Genomic DNA, 24,362 nt, shown 5'->3' with positions numbered 1-24,362 from the left:
CAAGAAGAAGTGGAGCACACGTAAATATGCAGAAACAGGAAATAAGGCTTTCAAAGCAATTATTATGCTCTGTGATTGTGAAAATTAGTTACAATATCTCATTTATAGCTCTACGTAGCAATTAAAGGTGTTTTGCATCTCTTTTTTATACTGAAACAGAAAACATAAATCAGATCAAAGCTGATGGTTAAACAGAAGCTGAGCAACAACAAAAATCTGAAATAAGGAAGATAGAGTGTAAGGAAGCAAAAGAACATGATCAAACAACTTATTCTTTGTCTAATTTATTATCTTTATTCACTGTAAATATCATAATAACAGAATAAAGGCTTTTGCTTGTCTGCATGTGTGTTTCACAAATGTCTATTGGGAATATTCTGCATATCTTACATCTGTCAAGGTTTAGATTAAAATAAATTTAGCCAATCAGAAATATTTTTGATATATTTTCCCATGTAATTAAATGTGTTTATTTAACAGAAAATGAATCTGAATATTAAAGAAAAGGTCAGAAAAAAACAGAACGTACCTATCCACAGAGAGGACAACAAGATCCTCCTGATCAGCCAGAGCCTCCATGGTATTCTTCAGTAGTCTGACTTTTTGCCCTCCACCAATAGAATGACCCACATCGCCGCCCTTCCATGCCTCTCCCATTCCCAACACCTAAAACATAACACACAATGAGTCTAAAAACTGGCTCGACACCAAAAACGGCCTTGCAGCCCTGCCTTGTCTGTCAGTTTTATTTTGTATAGTTTTCAAAAAAAAAAACAACAACTCCCAAATGCACTGTCAGATTGGTTTAAAGCTGATGGGTTAATATCGCTCAGTTGAAGAGCTTATTACGCTGCGTTCAGTCTACACAACTGCTACAAGATATCAGCCCGCTTATGGCTCGATTTGGAGGACACAGGGAATTATTGTCTGATGGGAATGAAAATGGGAGCGTTGCAAGACAGCTGATGTTTTAATCTTACATAGTGTTTGTGATGAGAACCAGCGTGGCAACCAGAGCATGCAAGCCTTAAAATGTCCCAGTAGACAAAAAAGCATGTTAAGAGTTTTCTGGATTCTTAAATGGCAGTTCCGTCACTTTTGTGAAGTCGATCAGTATGACTAAAGCCTCTGAGAGTTTTTTTCTTCCCAGCTGTGTACAACTGTAAACTGTCTGGTTGCATTCCTTTCCCAGAAACATCCATCTAGCCCTCCTTCTTGATAACAACATGTGCAAAACTGATCCAGGAGCCATGTTTACTTTGCAGCCTGATCCCGTACAACGCAAGCATGATACTCTAATACTATAATGGCCTAAGCCAAGCCTATTCAAATGGCGGCCCGCGGGCCAAATGCGGCCCAGAAGCAATCTGCGAGTAGCCCTGCCTGTGGTCCTTGCAGAAACACAGAGAAAACGCAAAAATTTATTCATTAATTAATTTTTAAAAAAAATTTAAAAAATTAAAAATTCCTACAGCGTAGTGTAGACTGTGAATGCAACACTCCTAGTAGCCTAGCAATATTTAACCCACAATGCACCATGATGTAAACATATTAAACAATCATCGTAATATATGATGCGACAACAGCATGTCTTTCTCACTCCAAAAGCGCAAAATTGACAATGAAAACTGTCGGTTTAACCCTGCCTGGACTGACAAATACTTATTCATTTTACCGAGTTTAATAATCTTACAACCGGAGTTGTACTACCATGATGAGGGTCCTGTACAGCCCAAGAGAAAGCTGCAGCAGCTTCCCTTCGTGTTTACTTCTTGGCGAAGAAGAAAAGGCCTTTCACAGATTCTGAAACAGTGAAATACTGCATGCTGGATGTGGTGAAAAGTGATGAAAAAATTAAAGTAAGTGTGACATCTGCTATTAAAAATGTACCCCTGTAGGACAGTTCAAATATTCGTAGAGTAGAGGTTCTGGCGTCAGACGAGTTTGAAGTGCTGTTAGATGACCTGAAGAAAACTGATGTAATGTCTATAGCAGGAGATCACAAACAGAACTGATAATGCACAGTTGTGCGTATATGTCCGTTTTTTGGATGGGAAATTGCTCGGCTTACTACCGTTAGAGGGACACACAGCTGGCGAAATAATGTTTGAGAAGATTTCAGCTCTTTTTGAGGAAAATGGTCTGGATATGAGGCGTGTCTGTATACTTGTGACGCATGGGGCTCCATCCATGGCAGGAAAAGTGAGTGGTCAGCGAAATATTTATTTTAATTTGAAAGGGAATTATCAAAATGGTTTTTTTTATTATTATTATTTCAAATGTGCAAAAAATAGTTTAGTTATAGCTCCCTTTTTTTTAAATGGACCTTTTGGTGTGCATTTGTGAGAGGTCACCAGATTTACTGGGGAAAAGGAATAAAAAAATTACTTGTTTTTCAATACAGTTGTGTGGATTTGAAATTGATCATGATCTGCTGCTTACTGGCTGCAAAAAAATATCTGGCCCAGATAAATTCCTCGGTTTGAAAATCTGGCCCAACTAACTTCGTAGTTGAATAGCCATGGCCTAAGCTAACATAATAACCATCAGTAACAGGTAAAACTCCTGAGATACAATTACATTTTCTGGATATTCTTTTTTTACTAATCTTTTTTATGAGCTTTCTGTACAGAAGTTATCGTTAAACACATAATAAGAAACTATACACAAGAAGAACTTAACTTAGTTCAAACCACTAAAATGGATTGTCTTGGCCCAAAAGGCTTACAAAGTATCTTGAAAATGTCTGCCTGAAGAACAAAAACAAACTAGCGTAGCACAATTACACGTATAAGCATACAAATGAAGGCAGAGCATGAACTGAACTCTGAACAAGAAAAAAAAGAAGGAAAAAGCGTTTTGTTTTTTTTTTTTTGCAATTGTTTCAACCACAGAGGGGAATTCTGGACCCAGATTAAACGCTATCCATGAATGTTTTTGCAGCTTGCTCCACTCCATTGTTTCCTTTAATAAGTGCAATCAATCCAGGGAAGTTTGTGTTAAAACATTTTGCTGCTGTGTGTGTCAGTACAGTGCCCTTAACTGTGGATTTGTGAATATGCAGTCATTTCAAAATTTAAAAAGAAAGTTTTACCTTCACAGTGTAGTTAAAGTAGTCAGCAGACCTCATGAAGCGGAGGAAACCATCTGTTTCCTCAGTTGAAACAGTTAAGACGAGCAATTTCTCTGAAAAATAGAAAAAAAAAGATTGTTAAATATTCCTTATTTTTACCTTAAGTCATCAAATGCTTTCTTTCCTGTGAAATTACAGGGATGCAGGGATATACTCTTGCAGAAGACATATTAGGTTGCAAACATTTTGGCTTTCATTGAAGGATATCCACAAAAATGTGTATATTTTTCTAAGCTTAAATATATGCATTGAGATTCCCACTTCTTTGTGGACCATGATCGTTGTAAACCTCAAACCTATGTCAACATACTGGTAACTATTTGGTTAAGCAAACCTATGTCTCAAATTAGGAGGGACTACTGTAGTTTTAGTTTGATCCCAAAACGGAAGTGTATTTTCAAAGACAGACAAAATAATTTCTTCCTTTTTGGGATAGAAGAACTCCCACAAACCTCCAGGATATTTCTAGTGGCCTTGAGTGCTGAAAACTGAGGTCTGAAGAAGGGTTAACCAAATGCAAATTTTCACAGTAGTGTGTCTGGATTCCTCAAAAGCTCAACTCACTGAGCTACTTTTCACTTGTTCTGTGATGTTTTGTAAAACGAGGTGTGTGTGTGTGTGGGGGGGGGGGGGACCACACATCTTTAAATCTTCTTCATGAAATGGTATTACAACATAAAGGGGGGAAACAAATTAATTCCTAGCTTACATTTTAAAATGTGCTGTTCTGTGCTAGCCATCAGACAAGCTAACAAAAAAGTTAATGATGCTTTTATGTGGTTTTAAATGACTATTTGAGAACTATTCCTGCTTTTCAAATATGGAAACCAGACTATCCTCTGTTTAATATACAGCACAAAGTTCCATTAAACCCCTGTAAAATATTTATTGGACATTGGCAAGTGGAATTGGGAGTGGGAAAGAGTAGATATCTGGGACTTATAAATGCTTCCACAGGACCTAACTCAAAAATGCAGCCTGCCCAAGAACATAGTTAAAGAGCTTCCATTTCTCCTTTGGAGTGCAAAGTTTAACACGATTATCATCACTGATCTTTTTCTTGTCTTTTTGACTGCAATGCAAACCTCACTAGACGTATAAAGAGTTAAATTATTAGACAGTTCAAAAAGGACATGTTATGACATCACGTTTTCATCTTGAGAGACCTGTTAATCTTGGCCAAATAAATCTTACATGGCTGTCCTTTGATGTGGATCTAAAAAAAAAAAAAGCTGATACAAGTTAAATGGATAAATTTGTTGCTTCAGTTTTATTTCATATAATTTAAATGCAGTTTATGAAACCCTAGTTTTTAAAATGTAATGTTTGTTCAATGTTAAGATACAGAGACCTTAGTTCCTGTCCCAATCCCTTGCCCCAGTTGGAGGAGCATGGGCTTTTTAAAACATTTGAACAACTACCCTGAAAACAGAAGATTTGTCTGCAAACAAGTGATAGTGTAACTTAAAAAATGTGAAACAAAGGTAAAACAGAGACCCTTTGCTTTTGAAACTTGTTGGCTGCAGCAGTATGGCACAGCTTTTCCTCTGAAGGCAAACAGTCTTATTTGCATTTGTGTTGCACTTTTCAGATTTTCACTACCATTTTATTAGTAGTTAGCGAGTGTTTGCAGGCAAGTCTGTGTCTTCTAAGCAAACTGTGGATGACTGCAGCACTACCACAGATGTCCGTGAGACCAGTTTCACCTAGCGAGACAGCAGCATTCGGCAATCAATCACTGACTGATCAGTAAATAAACCTTTTTCCCGAGTAACCAGTAGTTACCAGGGGCGACAGACCAGTATCTAAGTCTGAGTGACCAAGCAACTGATTTTTTAGTGACAGCCATCAACCTCCAGCGACCCCTCGCCAACTAGTTGGGTTGTACACATGTTTCCCTAGTGACTGGAGGTTGCTAGGGAGACACCAACCAGTCTCTAAGCCTGTTTAACTGGGGACGAACTGACACAGACATACTAACAACTATCTACTACTTCTCACTATGTAAACAAAAAAAAACAAACAACTGAATATATGTAAACAAACCTCAGAAACTAGTGTCAAATTAAACATGCTGTCAAGTAAGGAACTAGTTCACATGGTAGGTCCTATTCTAGAGCTGTATTTGTCCAGAAACCTCATTGCAACTCTTTTCCATCCCTTTACCGTCAGTGTGACTTAGCTTAGACTTAGCTCTCATCTCTGTCTAGTCTGTGGCTCCGTCATCACAGCCATTCCAGTATTAGTGTGACGTAAAAGTCCTGATAGAAAGTGGAAATAATGCCCTGTCTTGCTTTTTCCAAACAGTTCCAAATGCTAAGAACTTGCGAAGAAAGAGTTTCACATCATTCGCTGTAAAGAGGCAAGGGATGACTATTCTGAACCACAGGTGTTCCCTGTTCTTGTTCTTGGGGCGATGGTGGCTCAAGAGTTGGGAGTTCGCCTTGTAATCGGAAGGTTGCTGGTTTGAGCCCCAGCTTGGACAGTCTCGGTCGTTGTGTCCTTGGGCAAGATACTTCACCCGTTGCCTACTGGTGGTGGTCGTCAGAGGGCCCGGTGGCGCCAGTGTCCGGCAGCCTCGCCTCTGTCAGTGTGCCCCAGGATGGCTGTGGCTACAATGTAGCTTGCCATCACGAGTGTGTGAATGAATGGGTGGATGACAGGTTGTGTAAAGCGCTTTGGGGTCCTTAGGGACTAGAAAAGCGCTATACAAATACAGGCCATTTACCATTTACCATTTCTTGGCTTGAAGCAAGAAGATGTTGGAGCACAGTGCTGCCAGGGGATGATGTTTCCAGCAGCTGAGAAACACATTTCTCATACCGCTCTGTAAAACAGGTTATTTAAACGGTTGCAGGAAAGGGTTCTATTTTGAACATTTCCCTAAACCTGGCTGACCTGTGAGACACAGAGGCAAAGCTGATGTCTCACAGGTCAGCCAGGTTAGGTATGGGGATAAAAGAACAGACTTTCAGACTGTGTACCTTGGAAGCTAGCCATAGTGTTGCAGACAGAAAAGGCGCACACAAATATGTCTTGGAAAAATTCCAAAACCTCCATGAAATGTCTCTTTTAGTTGTGGGCTGTGATTACAGCCAGGGGAAATGTTTAGTACTTCTTTTTGAAATGAACTCCATTTGTTTTTTTCTGCACACACACACATAAACTCAAGACTTCAAGTAGGTTTGTTTGTATTTCTATGATGAAAGATAACAGGGTGCTGCATATTGTGATATCTGCACGGTGACATCTATTTTCACTTCGAAGAGCTGTGCTTCAGTACAGTACATACTCTGAGAAAAAAAAGAAAAGAAAAACAGTGACTTTCCTGTTATGTCAGTGAGACATTTCCCATGAGGAAGAAACGCACTGACAGCTAACACCAATTACTCCTCTGTGACTCTGGCGTGACCTTTCGGAACCACATACTTCACTCCTGTCATAAACATGGAGACCACATGAGTGCATCCCAACAAGCAAGCTCCCACTTAAGTATAGCCTGGAAATGCAAACCACCTTTGATTTAAAAGAAATGAGACATACACTTTTATTTCCTACATTCCAAGTGTTTCTTTTTTTTCAAACATTTATGGCAATCCCCTAGGAGTTTCAGTGCCCTCATGTGAACTGTTGATGTTAACCTTGCTTGGATATTGTGAAACTGTCTTCAAATGCAAAGTTCAATCAGAAAACTGATGGGCCAAGCCAATTTGTCAGGAAACGTTTGATGGAGGCTATTGCTGCTTCAGGAGTCTCAACAAGTTACTAATTCAAGGGTTCACATTTCCAGTCAGCATTTTGGGTAATTATATAATGTGCTCAACAGAAACGTTAAAAGTAAAGCCATTCATGTGTTTCTAGTTTAACCAGCATGTGGTCTGCTATTGTGACAAAGATTAAAACCAGACCACATTTTGCTACCAATTAATGCAGAAATCCAGGTAAATCTGCCTATTTCTAGGCGGAGACATTTAGAGGACTTGTTCACTCTTCATTATTTAATGGAGCAACAGCACTGTCATATTAGATTAGTGCAAGCTTCTGGGATAGGGCTCCATGAAATTATAACAGACTATTAAATTATAACAGATTATAACAGTGAAAAGAAATAGTTCAATCATTCATCTAATCTAGCTATACCATCTCACTTGTTTCCCCCAAATATTTTTTTTTTTTTTAGAAATAAATATCCTTTTATGCAACATTCATAACCTATATTAATCATGTTTAATATAATAATGATAGCTACTATAGGCTTGGTTTAGACCAGGGGTAGGCAACTACAGGCCTCGAGTGCTGGTGTCCTGCAGGTTTTAGATGTGTCCTTGATCCAACACAGCTGATTTAAATGCTAAATGACCTCCCCAACATGTCTTGAAGTCCTCCAGAGGCCTGGGAATGAACTATGATCCAGGTGTGTTGACACTGGGTGATATCTAAAACCAGCAGGACACTGGCACTCGAGGCCTGGAGTTGCTTACCCCTGGTTTAGACCAACTAAATAACTGGGTGATGAGCTAGCGCAGGGGTGTCCAATTCCAGGCCTCAAGAGCTGGTGTCCTGCAGGTTTTAGATATCACCCTGGGTCAACACACCTGAATCAAACGATTACTTCATTATCAGGCCTCTGGAGAACTTCAAGACATGTTGAGGAGGTCATTTGGCATTTGGATCAAGGACACATCTAAAACCTGCAAGACACTGGCCCTCGAGGCCTGGAGTTGGACACCCCTGAGCTAGGGTGTTAATAGAAGACACACTTCCTTCATTATTTGACTTAATCCGAGGGACTTTTTCAGGGTAATAGAAATACACATCTTCCTTTGTTTTTTTGTCTAACACTAATTTTGAATCTTAGGGCAACTGACCAGCAGTCCTTTGATGTGTTTTTATGCAAACACCATAATCACACCCATAATGAAGCATAATTGAGCGGCAGATGGTAACACTTAAAAGGGAGGTTTTCATACAGCTGTGATTTTAGAGTTTTGGTGTCTAGTCAGGGTAAACACAGCGTGTTCTCTTGTCAGTAGTGTATGAACAGCCCACAGGAGGAGAGGAATGTAGCTCATACAGTGCTGCTGAAACTCTTCTCCAAAAAAGGCATGGACGCCAAGTGGTCTTTCCTTTGCACTTTTCCTCTGCACCACATGGGGCTCAGCCGTCTAGGTAAACTTTCACACTTGGATGAGCAAAAGTTCTGACTCACTGGCTGGGGCTAGGCTTAAGTAAGCATTTCTTGCAGAAAGGAAAGGGGTATCATGGGAATGTGCCCTGGCCGGCACATAAGGATAACAGGATTCTTTTTGATGAGATGGTCCTGGCCAGTGAACACAAGCCTTAGTTCTATTTTGGTCAAGTAAGTAATGATACTTCGCAAATATTGCAGTCAATGACCTACACTTATTTTATCTGCATTTACTGGCTTGAGGACGCTGTTCATGTCAACGAGAAACAATCGGCCTCATTCACAGTCTGCTGGAATTGGTCCATATTAACCAGAGCATGATGGCAAGAACAAGAGACCTACTGAGCTAGAAAGGGAATTCTTATAACCTCATCCAGAGGTCATTTCGATTTTCATGCAAGGATTTCAAAGTGAACTTTCAGATATTCTTGCGGAAACTCCTGAAAAGCCAGTCTGTGATGTAAATTTAAATTTAATTAAGGTCTGTGTTGACTTCCTGCATTTCTGAGTATATGGAACATGTTAAGAAACTGAGTATAATGGATTTCTAAACATTCCTCTTAATGTATGGCTTTGCTCCTCGTGCATAACCAGAACCTTAACGCTGATTTATACTAGCACTTTGTATAGCTGAAACCCTTCATTGTGTTACTTAAAGTAACAAGTCCTTCACATACAATTACCTTTTTTTTAAAGGTAATGCTGCTGAAAATATAACTATATAAAAGAAAAGTACAATGGAGAATCATTTGGCTGGCCAAAGCACATTTTTCCTAAGACAAGTTGGAGAAGCAAGGTTGGTTTGGCAACAAAATATAACAACACTGTTTTAAGGACCCAACCAAGTTTTAACATAGAGGACTACTTTTGGCATGCTTCTAAAATGCACTGAGACATGCTTGGAGGAAGCTTTGTTCTGAGTGCATGAAGGAAGATTAGCTCCAGAGGCCATACCGGTGCTGGGAAGTAACGGAGCTATGCAAGGTGTTCTTGGCATTAGTCATTGGAAACAGCGCTTATCTTTGTCTACCATGACATTCCTCAGCGTTATTAAAATTTTTCAGATAGAAGATAACGAGGTTGTTGTATTTTCTTGTGTGCTGCAAAGCTAACTCCAACCCTGGAAGAATGTATACTTCAGCTTCTGATGAATGAATATTTCATCACTTGTATCAGTTGCCAAAGTTACCGAAATTATTCAGATTCAGCCATCACAAGAATCTGCAATCAGCCGGCATCCCAGCTGAGATACCGGGCCACAGCTGGAATGAGAAAGGTGTTGATCTGAATATCAATGCAAACTTGGTTATTTAACTCACCCACATTATTAAAAATGCCACACAGTGTTAGTCAGTCTCCTTCAGAAGGCTAGTAAATTTGGTTTAACACATTGAAGGGACAGAGGACTTGAAGAAAATGTTCAAACCCAATCTTTACTAGACATTTCAAAACCTTTGTTTGAAATGTGAGAGAGTAGGGTATTTCTGAAGCTTTATGACTTGTGTATATTGATACTGATAACTTGGCACTGATAAAAATTAGAAAATGATGACCATATGAATGTGTACAATATAAGAAGAATACATGTACACAAAAATGAATGAACTCTTAAGCTGTTAATCCCTGACATTTACATTCCTTCATCTCTAAGTTTTCAGATACACATAAGGCATACTACCCAGCCCACAGCTATTTTGTAAGGCTTTTTCCAGCTTTGGAAGAATTAGAATTTTAATGTGACCACAAAGAGGCTTACGCACAAAAGTTTCACTTTTCATACTGAAGCTTGCAGACACGAGGACATTACTTTTAACCTGTGTGTAGCCTTAGAGGATAGGCAAGGCATTAGTAAACCTTTTTGCTTACAGAATTGATGAAACAAGTCTTGTTTTTGTTGTCTACAACTAAAATAAAGAGTTTCTTTTTTAGTGACTACCAGAGTCACCATAACTGATAAAACACACTATTTCCATAACACAAGAGCCACGGAGGGCATCCACAGAAACGGCTGTGTTTTCAATTACACATTTCAAACCACAGGCACTTCAGGCGTAGGATGTGGCATGATGTCACCAACAGTGGGCTAGGAAACAATTTTCGTAGTCTCGTCACACATCATTTTGAATCAGGAATAGCTCATTACCTTTCCTTACACAAACAAATAAAAACTAGAAAAAAAAAGCTAATCTCTCATCTAGGTTTTGTCGTGCTGTGACAGTTAGGACAGTAATTTTCTCTTCTGCCAAAAAGCTGGTTATACTATAGACTTTCAGTAATGAAAGGAACACATAGTCCAGTTCAACATTATGCACTTGCAGGTTAAGCGCTCAATCAATGTGCTGATGTATTCTGTGCTGAATTGCTGTATAAGGAATGACAAACACAACTCAGGTCTCAATCACATTAGAGTAGAAATTGAATGTCAGCCTTTGTGCAACCAGGACAAATGTGTTAGTGATGGTTTTTTTTTTGGTTTTTTTTTAATTTTTTGCTGTTTTAGACTGATTACAACCAGCTGGTTGTCCAGAGGTTGAGCATGCAAAATCCTCAACCTCTGTAAGCTCAGTGCAAGGCAATCTGTCTTGGTCCAACTCGGACTCACTACAATCACTCAATCAGATTGCGGAAGGCCTCCAATTAATCGCCACATGTCAAAATAAAGCTGTTAACAGGACTTTATATGTTTGTTAGACTAATGTCTTACTGTTGCAACGTGTTAGGTTTAGTGTTAAATTAACATGCACAATTCTCAGTCTGACAATTTGTTTGAGACACTCACAGCCAACACAACAATGCAAACATGCCAGGATTACATCCCATCTCCACTTGAGTAGTTGTGCCATTTAATTTCAGTATTTAATAAGACATACCGTAATGCAACAGTACAAAATGCTTTTAGTTTAAAGAAAGAATTAACATAACGCTGCAGTAGATTCCTAAGAAAATACTTGCTTTTATTTCAGATTTTCTCCTACTTTCCTGGATAGTAGTGTTTACAGTGATTGAGTCTTTCTTTTTACCCAAATCTGTAAATATCTGAACTGGGAAGGAGGGGTCGCCAGCAGAACTTCAAACTTTAAGAGTTAAGAAACATGTGAAAATTAACCTGTAACGTGTTTTCCAGCATTATGGACCACAAGTTCTAAGTACTCTAAATGTTTCAATAAATAATAGTCATCTTGGCGATTATTTCAATGAGGAGTGTCGGCCCATCATGCCTCCAGCATCATCAGCGGCAAAGCCAACGAACTGTGCTTGAAATATTTCTTCAGAGATGCCCTCATAGCAAGGTTTTCTAACAGTGCATAAATTCAATTAGTTGTACGTACTGCAGAAAAACCAAAAGATGTGAACATTTAGTTGTGTGGCAACGTAACAGTGACTTCATTACCAAAGATGGCTCAGGATTTGATGGGCAAATAATATTTTATGTTCTTCTACACATCATATATATCAGCGGTTACATATAGATTTCAGGTTTGCATAGAGGAATAATTTGTAATAAACCAACAATACAGAGTCCCAAGAAATTTCTAACAGAAGAATTCACCCTTATATCATAATTACATTGATTCTCTCTCAGTTTCCTCTCATTTGTCAGAACTATCAAACAGTTTTCAGAGAGAAAAACGGGCATTAAATTTGCTTCTCTTGCTGCACCTGGAAAGAGAATGAAATGATTTGTTTAAGGCAAACAATGAGCGGGTCCCTAAGAGCATGGGTTGGCTTCTTCTCAGCTATGGAATTTATTTTAACAAGAATCAATGATTACTCACATAAACTGAATCACTGACTCATTAAATAGCACAAACATGGCTTTACTTTTGAATTTTTCTTTTTTTAAATTGGTTTTGTTGTGTATCAATTACTTAAACCAACATTATAATCAACTACAAAAGGCACTTGATGAGCACATCCTTCACCCGGACTAATGACTTATCCTGCAGTTTTATGAAATACAAATCAAAACTTAATGTACTGTCTCGTTGTTCCTGTTCCACCTTGATCTTTTCAGTTTTGTTAAATTTTGCAGAACAGTAGGAATGCACATGAGCATGTCTCTGACTTTGTAGCATAAATAAATAATAACTATAAAAGTTTTGTTGTTTTTCTCTCTACTATAAATGCATTATAGTAATGACTTTCAGAGGCAAAGTCTGCAAACTGGCCCCGATGTCTAAGTTGTTGGCAGGCGAAGGTAAATTTTCCAGCCTCAGTATTTTTGACAATCTGGCCAATATTACTACAATCTAAATGAGTCCTGAAATTTTGAAGAATATGCAGGAGTCTGAAAAGTACTGCCTTTTCATTCTTTTCAGCTGCATCAATATAAGTTTCAGCCAGCATGTCTTTTGTCAAAGACCAACAGCTGCTTGATTCCCAGAAAGCCATTTAAAATGACTTAAAATAATTGATTATTTGTACAATAGGGAGTGTTTCGACATTTTTAAAGTGTCATTCGCTTTCAGTTCTCCTTGAGAACTGTGCTTCTTGCAGTTTTCATGTATCTATACATTTACAAGTTAACATAAAATCCTTGGGACACAGCAGAGAGAAAACAAGGCAATGCAAAAAAGCAGACAACACAACACATATTTGGCTGAAAAGAAGGCACGAAACCAACCTTGTGGTGGCATAGTGACAACGTTCTAAGGCATGATTACAACCTTGGCTTGGCAACAAGGTTTGTTAAGTTTGTTAGACTGGAATTACGGGCAATAGAGAGCGCTATTATACAGTATATAAGGCATGGACAACCTTAGGTGGGGTTTCCTTTTCTTCTCTATAAAATGCTGCCTGTTGACACGTCAATGATGTCTGGGAAAGGGCTGAGAGATGCATTGTCCATGGAATAGGGGGACAGAGTACAAGCCATGAGAAATAGCCTTTAACCTAGCCAGCATTTACTATTAAACATCGGGCATTGCGTCAAATGAAATGATACTTGTGTGTGTGTGTCTGTGGGTTAAATGTAATCACAATAAGCGGCTACAATTTTCACTGCATACTTTACGTTCAAACTGGATAAGAGTTGGGCCAAGGAAAATGGACAAACATTGTTCTGATAGGAAGCCTGTCAGAGGTTAACAGTGGGATGGTTATTTTAAACTATGTGTTGCAGCAAACTATTCAAACTTGGATTAGCAAGACCTGCATGTTGAATCCAATGCTCCGTCCGAAGTTTCACACAGTCATTCAAACATAAGTGAAAGGCTTCTTTCAGACTGCTGGACAGTGGGGGTCTGCGCAGCCCCAATTTTTGTAACTTTCCAAAACGGACAAACCAGACAGCCATGTCCGTTGTTCACCATGAGTGGCCAGGTGCACACTGGTGAGAAATGGGCAGAGCTGTAAATTCCTCCTCTTCTACTGAACCCTTTTCAGTGCTCAATCACACCGTTTGCATCTTGTGCTACAACCAGTGTTTAACGAACACCTAGGGACTTAGGGTCCTTTCATTGGTGCCTTATTAGCTACCATTTCTACTTTTACTTAAACAGTGGTGACACCTTGTTCTTTCATAGCGGGCATTTGATTTGAAGTTGTTCTAATGAAACATATTTATGTTCACCTGGCAAACACACAACTACCAAGGTGTTGACACCCACCCTTTCTCTGGAAATGTTGCCTTTCTGCAAAATACTCATCGAGTTGATGCCAGGCAGAACAAATGTTTCTCATGGCCTTTTCTTCCATCTAATGCATGCCTGGAAATGAGTGACTGTGTATTAAATACTTAATTGCGCCCAAATGGAGTTACTTTATACTTTTCTGATGTCCTTCAGATGCTTAAAAGAAAGGCTTACAATCATCCACTACCATGTACTGAATCTTTAACGTAGAACTTCCCAAAACTAAAATAGCTTTGAATTCCTTCCTAGTCCTTTTCATTTAATCACTTTAGTAAGCACCACCTTTACATACAATGTGTAAAATGAAATGTCCAGTGCTCTCATTCTAAATGACTTTATATGTAGAGTTTACAGTTTACGGGTTCAATTTTAATATTAGTCATGGTTTTTGAAAGTTTGCTTTCTGTCACAAATTTAGCCAACATATTGCATCAGTTTAGTCATCGATGGCTTTCACAATAAAACATTATATCCCTCGTAAAGTTAATGTGGCTACTGTGTGGAAGGCGGTCGGTTAGTCCAGAGCAGATGACAAAACAAGCCTGTAGAGACTGAAAGCAGCTGTTGTGTCCTGATAGTCAAATCTCCCAGCAAGATGCATCATTTGAAAGGAATCAGATTTCCAGATTTAACTAAAACACAAGCCACAACATCTGCTTATGTTATCTATAGGTTTTACAAGGTGCTCTGTGACTATGGAAGAAGTCATGCTAAACGGGAATAATATGAGGGTAATTTAGAGCAGTTTAACGACAGCTACGTGTTAGAAGAGGGTGGATTTCCCCCTCCCAAAGTCAATAAAAATGTGACATGATTTGCTTCAAGGAGCTTAGCCCTTTACATCAGAATAAAGCCTGTCTCAAGATCTGAGCAGTGTTTGGCTCTGTTCCATAAACTTTAAATTACAACACGTTTACGGGCGTTTCTCTGTATCTCAATCACATAATTGCTTGTTTGCTGTATAATAAATAAATTAATAAATAAAATGATATACTCGGGGATTTCACTCGGATCTAGGTTAAGTCAATAACGGTTTGAATTTTTAGTCTAGTTTAGTTTAGTCTTTTAGGGGAAACTATTGAAATCATCAAAGACTCGCCCGCAATTGGTTAGTTATTTCTCGCAGTGAAATTTACAGCCTGACATCTTTATAAAAAGCCAGCGCTGTGTGCAGCCAAACAAATAAAAACAGGATTGTGAGAAACCGCAGACGACTCTTCTGTAAAGCAACATCATGTAATTTTACGTTCCGACATATGTCGCGCTAGACATATTCACTTTCCCACACAGGGAGCCGCAGGCATGCAACCTGCGTCTCATGTAGACATCATGTAACCGGAAATTACAGCCAGAAAAATAACCTACACAACTTCGTATTTGCACAGTTGGCATGACAACTCAGACGCAGGAAAATACAGTAACATGTAAACGCAGTAAAATGTGATGTAGCCAGTGGCGGTGTCAAAGTAGCCATATTTGCCTGTATCTAAACAAGAAAAGGAAGGAGTGAAAGTTTTTGTTTTGTTTTGTTTTTTTAATCGTTTCTTACCTTTAGGAATTGGCACAGGGGCTTGAGGAACATCACTGGACAAGACAGAAGTTGCAAACTTGATCCAGCATGAAATCACTAAAAACATGAGGTATTCCATCTCTGCTATAGTGCGTGCTCCAGGTCAGAGAGCTGGGTGACCGACGGGGATATTAACTCCCAGCCCGGCAGCAGTGGTCAAGTTCAGCCCAGGAGGCTCGTACTGTTGGTTCTCGCGATAATACAATTAATAAGGGGGGATTTAGAAAAAAAAAATCAACGAGTAGTGTGATTTCTGGTTGGGAGCCTGTAACTATTCTTTTAGCTCTAGGGAGCTGTCGTATAAGTGCTACAATTCAGGGAAATTAAATAGCAACAGGCGTGGTTCCTTAATTGCAGCTGCAGCTTGAGTTCCCGGTAAAGCCTATGAAGTGAGACGGTGCAGAGGAAAAGATAACGGTATTCATTCACCCCTGGCACAGGGACGTCCTACGCGAAAAGTGTGAGTAAGCGCAGCTGTATTTGAACCCCGCCGGCTGTTAACTGTCCCTCCTCTGGTCCCCTCCCCCTGAGCACACGGCATCTGGTTGACCAACACTGCTCCCCTTCTGCAGGGAAGTTGAAACAGTTCATTAGTGTAAGCTGTCGAATACCTCAGCAAAAAAAAAATATATATATATATATATAAAAGTTCGTTTCCAGAAATTACTTAGAAACTTTTTTTCCTTTATAACTATAATAAAAATAAGTAAAACTTATTATTTTATTTATTTATTATTTATTATCCCAATTTCTTGTTTTCTTTCTTACTTTCTTGCATATTTCTCACACTTAGATGTTTCAGATGGTCAAAAAACAAAAATAATAATACATTATTAGGATATCATTAGACAAAGAAAACCAGACAAAGCTGTTTGTTTGTTTTTGTTTGTTTGTTTTTTTGCATCATTATTTCAATATTCAAGGGAAAAAAATGCTATACAGACTTACCTGATGCTTATTTTAAATTATTTAACAGTGATTAACCACATTTTTTGGGAGAAAAACACAGAACAATGTCTAAATAACTGACCTCTGTTGAGGTCAGTTATTATGATTCAGTAATAAGAAATAGACTGGCCAAAAACAACATCCACAGGGAGAGTTTCAAAGCCAAAACCACTGTGATTAAAAAGAACACAAAGGCTCATCTCATATTTCCCCCCAAAAAACTCTTTTTGATCCCCAAGACTTTTGAGAAAATATCCTGTGGAGTGAGTTTGAGGAGTTTGAGTCCAATTAGATTTGCCATAAAACTAATACCACATTTCATAGAATGAACATCAGAACAATCAGACAGTGTGGCTGAAGCTGCTTTGCTGCTTGCCATAAGTGATGAAACCAGGAATTCTGCACTCTACCAGAAAAGCAAAATCCTGAAGGAGACTGTTTGGCCATCAGTTTTTTCCATTAGAGAAATTACAGTATGAGAAAGTTTTTCCTTTTTACTTACTTGAATAGTTAAATAATCCTTATAATTGAGTGTAAATAATTTGGTATTATAGCAGAAGCTCCAGTTGAATACATATACGATTAGACATGTAAACTTATACAGTTAGAATGTGCAGCTTATGTGACAGTCCAGCTACGAGTAGGATAAAAGCTCCTCGTCCTTTCTGTCTTGGCAGCCTGCAGGCTCCCTGATGGCAGCACAGACAGCAGCCGGTTGTTGCTGGAATCCCCTGCGATCTTCCTGGCTATGTATCATTTCATGTATATGTCCTGCTGGTTGAGTAGACCATCCTCCCAAGGACCAACTGGTCCCATCAAATGCAGATCCTCATCCAGGTGATGATATACAGTAGGGAATCCTGTGACATAATCGAGCCGATGGACATATATAAAGCATTATGCAATACTACACATGTTAGAGCTGCTGTATGCCCTCAACAAGAAGAAATGAAGGGGAAAGCATAAACCAGATGAAAAATCTGGCTTTCATTAACTGTCACATTGTATTTGTGTTTCCTTGTGTTTTAGTTGACACTGAAACTAATGCCTTCTGTGATTTGTTTCCCTGATTCATTATTAAGAGTAACAGACTTGTCCCCCAGCTCAGACCATTTCTTCCTGGTAAACACTTTGCATGGCTGTTGTAATCACTGCCAGAAGATTGTTTGGCTTAATGACATCACCAGAATCGTGTTTTTAAATTTAGAGTGAGAACCTTTATTACTTCTTTCCAGTGAGGCCCTATAGAACTATAAAATGTAGAGTCATGCCAGAAAGTTGGTATTGGATGTTGGACTTTGATTTCAGCTGTTTTCTTGTTTTTGTTTCTAATTTCTTCTTTTTTGGTAAGTCAGTGTGTAACTGACACTATAGCAAGCACTGGGCAGGCACGCTTGTTGAAATTAGTATGTCATTAGTGTCATGAGAAAATTACCCCTTTAAATCTCACTGTCTGTCTTGAATAGAAATACTTTCAACAACAGAGATTCCTCCTATTCGGAAACTCAAACTAACGCAGACCAAGTTATAACAGTAGAACAACCCTTGCTTTTGCACTTTGGCAAAAATTTCAGTCCAGTCATTCACAGCCAAAAGAAGGATTAAAGCAATTTGACAGCTCAGCACCAAACATATAACTTATAACAGGGATTTTTTGCCCTGTGGGTTTGTGAGGGAACTCTCTGCAGCTGGAAAATAAAAGTGTTTGTGGTGCAAAACCTAATGTTTTATTTTGGAAGCTTGTGACAGGAATAGGCTACAACTTCAGTTCACTGACTAAATACCCATTAGATATCTGAAAAAGCTAATGTAATGCTCTTTAGATTTGATTACACCCTGACAAAAATGTCCAGAAGTCATACAGGGTATTTCATTTTCTGCCAGAGACAGTAATTGGAAATGTGACATACCATAGAGCTGCAAAAAAAGCAGGAGGCCATCTATAGAGTTTTGTCTGTCGAAGTCAGCACTGAAGATTGAAGTAATGACATGTCAAGAGTCCACGGTGGTGGCAGTAGAACTGTCGACAAGTTTAAACATTGGGTATGTGGTGTGGGTGAGAAAATTGCATTTAATTACACAAAAATGGGCAAGTGCAGGGTACAGAAACTGGGAGATGGCTGCGGTGAGGGGGGTGATGGCAGAGTAGGACGCCATTAGCTCATCGTTGCAACAAGACACACCTGGACCTCATTATCCCCACTCTATCTGCCTGCGTATCAGGGGATACTAGGAGACTTTGGATGGCAACACGGTTAAATACAGCTGTTTATCAACCTTTAAAAGGAATGCCGGCTGTTTGAAAGTTTCCTGCAGCACAGGTGGTGTGCTCTTAAGCCCGCCTTTTAATTTAAGCTCATTATTGTGGAAAAAAAAAACACACAAGCCTCCAGCACTTGAAGTGAGTAAAAGGCTAAATAGTGTTGTAGCTCCCTGACGACAGCAGACCATCCTCTATTTTTGGCAGTGTTGTGGAGACAGTGGGTTTAAAAGCGCTGTTTAAATTTAATCAAGCTGCAAGAAGAAACAGATGATTCATTAGGGAGACAGGTCTCAAAGAAGATGCTCAATACTGAACAGAAAACAACAAAAATGGCTTAAAAAGATGAGAGAAACGGAAAATTGAAGACAAACCTGCTCATTAACTGGTAACTAACACAAACAATAGTGAGAATAAAATGTAAATAATAATATATATTACTCATTTAATTCATGTCAGTGCAATAGTTTAGGAAATATATAAGCCAGAATATTGACTATCTGTCAGTTGGCCCTGGATTTTGTTCTACTTTGTGCTCTATTTTTAACACAACCCTCTTTTTCTGGTATGGTTTTGCAATTGCACTGGTGAGTCACATATAACAGAAACTTGGTCCCCTAAAGCATTCATGAGAACCCGCAACTGCACTGTGATTGTAAAAGAATGGGTTTTATTTTTATCCCAATGCTTTGATCACTTCACAGAAAGTGTAATTACTAGTTCAGATCAATGGAAAGAGTAAAACTAATTTTTCTTACTTCAGCAGGTCATCTTCCCGAGTACCCAGTACGTCACCACGTCATCGCCTGGCACCTGTGGTCACATTTATGGGATTTTAGGGCTTCCATTGGCCCAGGGTGTGGCTGAGGGATTCCTCGAAGGAAGTGCTAGAAGGTAACACTGCATTTAATCTTGGACCAAAGACCTTTAAATAGCACAGCGTGCGCATTTGTTATAGTCACAGAGTCTAGCTGCACAAGGGAAAGGGGTTTAGATATGGATTAATTCACTCTTTTTGTGGATGGCTTGTTGTCTACTGTCTCAGAAAACAGGCCACAGCTTACTGTAACCACTTGAGGCAGAAGTTTGTATTTATCAAGTGTATAGTTTCTTGCAATTCTTAAATATATGTGAGTTCTAGTCTTATGAATGCCCATCTCTACTGGACAAGCTGGAGTTTTGAGACACATATAATAAGCTCTTTTTTCCAGACTTTCATTTGAATGTCATCATTAGGCGGCAAAGTTAGAACCACAAGGCCTCAAAATGTGTACCAGAAGTGGCTTAAGGAAAAGAAGATTCAACCCTGTAGTAAACCTGCCAATATAGTACCACCTCATCACTATAAATATGTGTACATACCCTACTAATTTGGTTTTCCAAATGCAGTTTGGAGGACAAGTAATTGTTGCCTTGATTCTGTTCACTGACAGTAGTTGGTTCAGTGCATCTGATATGTGACATCTATATCTCAGTGGTCACAGGGGAAGCTTGGGTGTGTGGTTAAGTTCACAATTTAGAAAGTGTAGAGTAGGATTTGGGTCCTTTTCCCCACAGTTTTTAAGATGTCATCAACTACCAAAGGGTTGTGGTTTTGTCATAAATTTTACGAAATATAATACAGCCCTGTTTTTACTTGGTTTGCTCATTATGTTTATACTGCTTACTATTGTTCCCACTGTGCTCTAGTCTTTGGATTTCCAGCTTCCATAGTAGGTAGAAGCAGTACGGCACCCTGTGGCTGTTTCAGCAAGACAATGCCTATCCCCACTGTCCTACTTCTGGATCGGGAGTATAATCAGACACTTCCCTCGCTTTAACATTTAGTACTGATATGTCTCCGATTATATATGCCAACTGCAATCAAGCGTTTGCAATAACTGGCACAAGTGTTTAACATCGCAGTGGAGGAATTTTGGCCACCTTATCTTTCCAGAATTGTTTTAATTTAGTCCCACTAGAGGATTTTTAGCATGAATAGCTTTTTTTTAATGATATGCCAAAGCATCCTAATCAGATTTAAGTCTGAACTTTGACTAGCCCATTCCAAAACCTTAATTTTGTTTTCTTTTTTTTAGCCATTGGTGGACTTGCTTATGTTTTTTGGATCATTATTCTGTTGCATAATCCAAGTGTACTTGAGCTTGAAGATTTGAAACGATAACTGGACTTTAAGCTTTTCTGGTACAGAGAAGAATTCATAGTTCCAGCTACAGCAGAAGCAGCAGACCATCACACTACCACCACCGTGTTTCACTTCTGGTTGATATTCTTTTAATGAAATGCTGTGTTAGTTCTACACCCTAACCCTTTTCTTAATCCATGGATGACATTTTTGCCCAGTCTCTTTGTTATTGTTAAATCATGAAAACCTTGACTAATTTTAACTTAAACAAGTGAGACATGCAGTTCTTTACGGTATGTTCTGGGTTTTTTTGTGACCTCTTGGATGAGCTGTTGAGGTGATCTTGGAGTAATTTTGGTAGGCTAGCCACTCCTGGGAACCTTCCTCAGTGTTTTCTATTTGTGGATAATGGTTTTCTGACATCTCAAAGCTTTAGAAACATCTTTGTAACCCTTTACAAGATAGATTTCAGTTACTTTGTTTCCCATTTGTTCTTTATTTATTTAGATCAGGGGTGGGGAACTCCAGGCCTCGAGGGCCAGTGTCCTGCAGGTTTTAGATGTGTCCTTGATTCAATACAACTGATTTGAATGGCTAAATTACCTCCTCGGCATGTCTTGAAGTTCTCCAGAGGCCTGGTAACAAACTAATCATTTGTTCAGGTGTGTTGACCCAGAGTGATATCTGAAACCTGCAGGACACCATCCATTGAGGCCTGAAGTTGCCCCACCCCTGATTTAGATCATGGTATGATCTGCTGCTTTTGAGATCTTTCAGCCTACTTCAGTTTCTCAGACAGTTTCTACTCAAGTGATTGAGATTTGACTTTCTCATGTGACTTTCCACAGTTAATTCAGGATTTAACAATGAGGTAATTACTTTTCCACACAGAGTGAGGTAGGTTTGGATAAGAACTGACACTAACATTCAATCATCTTTGTCTGATATTACAATATGTGTGATGATCTGAAACATTAAGTGTGACAGATCCGCAAAGAAATAAGAAATCAAGAAGAAGGCAAATACGTTTTCCACAGCTCTGTATATACATGTATTATAGTGTTGGTCTTAAAAAAATCTCTCTAAAACACAAATGTCTGTTTCATTTTTTGACTAGTTTGTCAAAAATCTGTCTTTCTTTTTTTATTTACAAATTAAAACAGCTTCTAAATCTTTTGTGTAAACAAGCTGTTTCTGATATACAGAAACAGCTTGTTCATAGGCACGGGCAGTCTAAACTGTGTCCAGTCCAGTCTTTCTTATTTCAGTGTAAAAGCAAACAACCATCCCCCATTTTATACTTTACATCTGTTTTCTTCTACCCTTGTGGGTAAATAGTGTTTTCTTAGGCTCCGTTTGCACAGATGTTGCTTCAGCCATTTGTTTATCACCCTGGGTTTAAAATACAGATACCAGAAATTCCACTCTCTGTATACTGTTGGGAGACAATTGTAGTCACTGCAACACAGAGCAATCTGCGTTCCATTTTAGTCTCAGAGCAGAACAGCAAATGTAATGAGAAGATATGTTTTCTATTCCAGCTTGGGTTTCACAGATTTATCACAATACTAATAGGATATGCTTATTGCATGCATGACAAATGCTAACAGATGTTAAAATGAATTTTAACATCTTTCAACATCATTAAAAATGTGCAGAGTGATTACACCAAGCAGTTCAGTTAATATAAAATAATCAGCCAAACTTGTGAATCGATCACTACTATAATGCTGGCTTGTTACTAGAGCTGAAGAATAAATTTGTTTCATATCACAGTTATGATTTCTAACAAAGGAAATCACAATCTGCAAATACAGATTTAAAAGTATATATTGTTAATACTTCATTCAAATTAATACAGTTCTATTTTTGTAATGCTTGACAAATGTTTTTTTGATCTGAGTTTTTATTTTTTCATTGCAATGTCAATATTGAACTACAGCTTGACTTCAAATACTTTTTAATGTTGTAAATCACAAGTCAGGAATACAAATAATTCAGCCCATCTAGTTTCCCGAATCAACACGTCTGCTTAACCCACCACTGTTGTAGTATATTAAATGTGTTTGACTCACAGATGTTTATTGTGTAACCAATTGTGTCATTTTTAAGTATATGTATTGCAAAAATATTACACAGTTATTGAAAGCAAATGTGTTTAATTATAATGAAGTTTCAAATGTTTTGCACAAAACATTTGTTGCTGTGAAAAAAACCCCCAAATAATTAAAAGAATAAATCTTTTTTTCACAGTCTGGAACATGTCAGGCATTAAAATTGCCGCACCGACATCAGTGAGGTCATTCTGTGTGGTCTAAATATTTAATTCCTAACAAATGTGGAATGTTCCTTGGAAACATGATAGCTTACAGCAGAACTCCAGTAAATTCTGAAATGTGCGCTATGTTATTGTACATGTTTTTTTTCTAAGGAAGTCTTCTAAATCCTTGTTTATTGTTTGCAACAATAAAGGGATTGCTCCTCACAACAGATAGTAAAGTTCCCAGTGGTGTTGATTGAAATGTGGGGTCACAAAGAGTTCAAAGGTGACAGTTTTACACCTGGTGGTGATATTTGTAACAAGCAGTGGTGAAATGTTAGCTGTGTGTGTTACCATTTTTGCAGGCATCTACATAGTGCTACATTGTTAATCTCAAAAAAACTGTTCCTCTTTTTTCATGGTTGAAAACCAGGGTAAGTTTAAGTACAGAATTACAGTTGTCAGAAAAATAGATTATATTTAGTTATGTTAGTGAGGTTATGTACTTAAAAAGTTAGGTACACACTCTCTGTTTCCATAGGAATTAACAGGGTAATGGCTGCTAGCCGTGTGCTGCTAATCAAATATACAATTTCCACCCTGATTTACGAATAAATTCTTTACAAATCCTACCATGTGAATTCATGGATTTTTTTTTCACATTCTGTCTCTCACAGTTGAAGTGTACCTCTGGTGCAAATTACTGACCTCTGTCATCATTTTAAGTGGGGGAACTTGCACAATCGGTGGCTGACTAAATACTTTTTTGCCCCACTGTACCTCATTAATTTGATGATGACCAAGTATGAGGACATCTATAAAAGCAGACGTTTTGTCAGTTTGCTGGTCTGGAGCATTCAGGTGTGTGCCACAATCTTCCAAAGACTAGACATCCCACGTCAAGTTCAGACTGTACAATACTCCGAAAAACTGCAGAGCTACACCTTGGACTCTACAGGCTTCAGTCAGCATATTAAATGTAAAAGTTCATTAAGCACAATTGGAGAAAGACTAAACAAATATGGTTTATCTGGAAGCGTTGCCAGAAGAAAGCCTCCACTCTCTAAAAATTACATGTCTTTGAAAAGTTGCTTTTGAACAAAGATAAACACTGGAACAATTTGGAGATGTTTGATGCACACTGCCACATTTGGTGAAAACCAAACACAGCTCATACCAACTGTCACCTTAAAGTCACTGAAGTGACCATGAACTCCTCTGTATACCAAAGTATTCTAGAATAAA

General features: G+C 38.5%; 1 protein-coding gene and 1 long non-coding RNA gene across 3 annotated transcripts in view; one reads left to right on the top strand and one right to left on the bottom strand.

Annotated features, from left to right (window-relative positions):
- plod2 (procollagen-lysine, 2-oxoglutarate 5-dioxygenase 2) overlaps nucleotides 1-16,004 on the bottom strand; it is a 37,266-nt gene extending 21,262 nt beyond the window's left edge. For both annotated transcript variants that reach the window (XM_085172910.1, XM_085172911.1), the window contains exons 1-3: nucleotides 15,504-16,004; nucleotides 3,095-3,186; nucleotides 530-666 (exon numbers count right to left, since the gene is read on the bottom strand). In XM_085172910.1, the coding sequence (XP_085029036.1) occupies nucleotides 530-666; nucleotides 3,095-3,186; nucleotides 15,504-15,603 (329 nt within the window). In that variant the 5' untranslated portion in view covers nucleotides 15,604-16,004. The remainder of the gene's footprint in view (nucleotides 1-529; nucleotides 667-3,094; nucleotides 3,187-15,503) is intronic.
- A 321-nt stretch (nucleotides 16,005-16,325) lies between these two features.
- On the top strand, nucleotides 16,326-21,450 carry LOC146511466 (uncharacterized). The gene is made up of 2 exons (XR_014876188.1): nucleotides 16,326-17,309; nucleotides 19,499-21,450. It is a non-coding gene; the product is annotated as an uncharacterized LOC146511466 (long non-coding RNA).
- Nucleotides 21,451-24,362: the final 2,912 nt, after the last annotated feature.

This window comes from Neolamprologus multifasciatus, chromosome 9 (genome assembly GCF_963576455.1).
Source record: "Neolamprologus multifasciatus chromosome 9, fNeoMul1.2, whole genome shotgun sequence".
Taxonomy (NCBI): domain Eukaryota; kingdom Metazoa; phylum Chordata; class Actinopteri; order Cichliformes; family Cichlidae; genus Neolamprologus; species Neolamprologus multifasciatus.
Note: the sequence above shows the minus strand (reverse complement) of the source record. Positions and strands in the feature narration are given on the sequence as shown.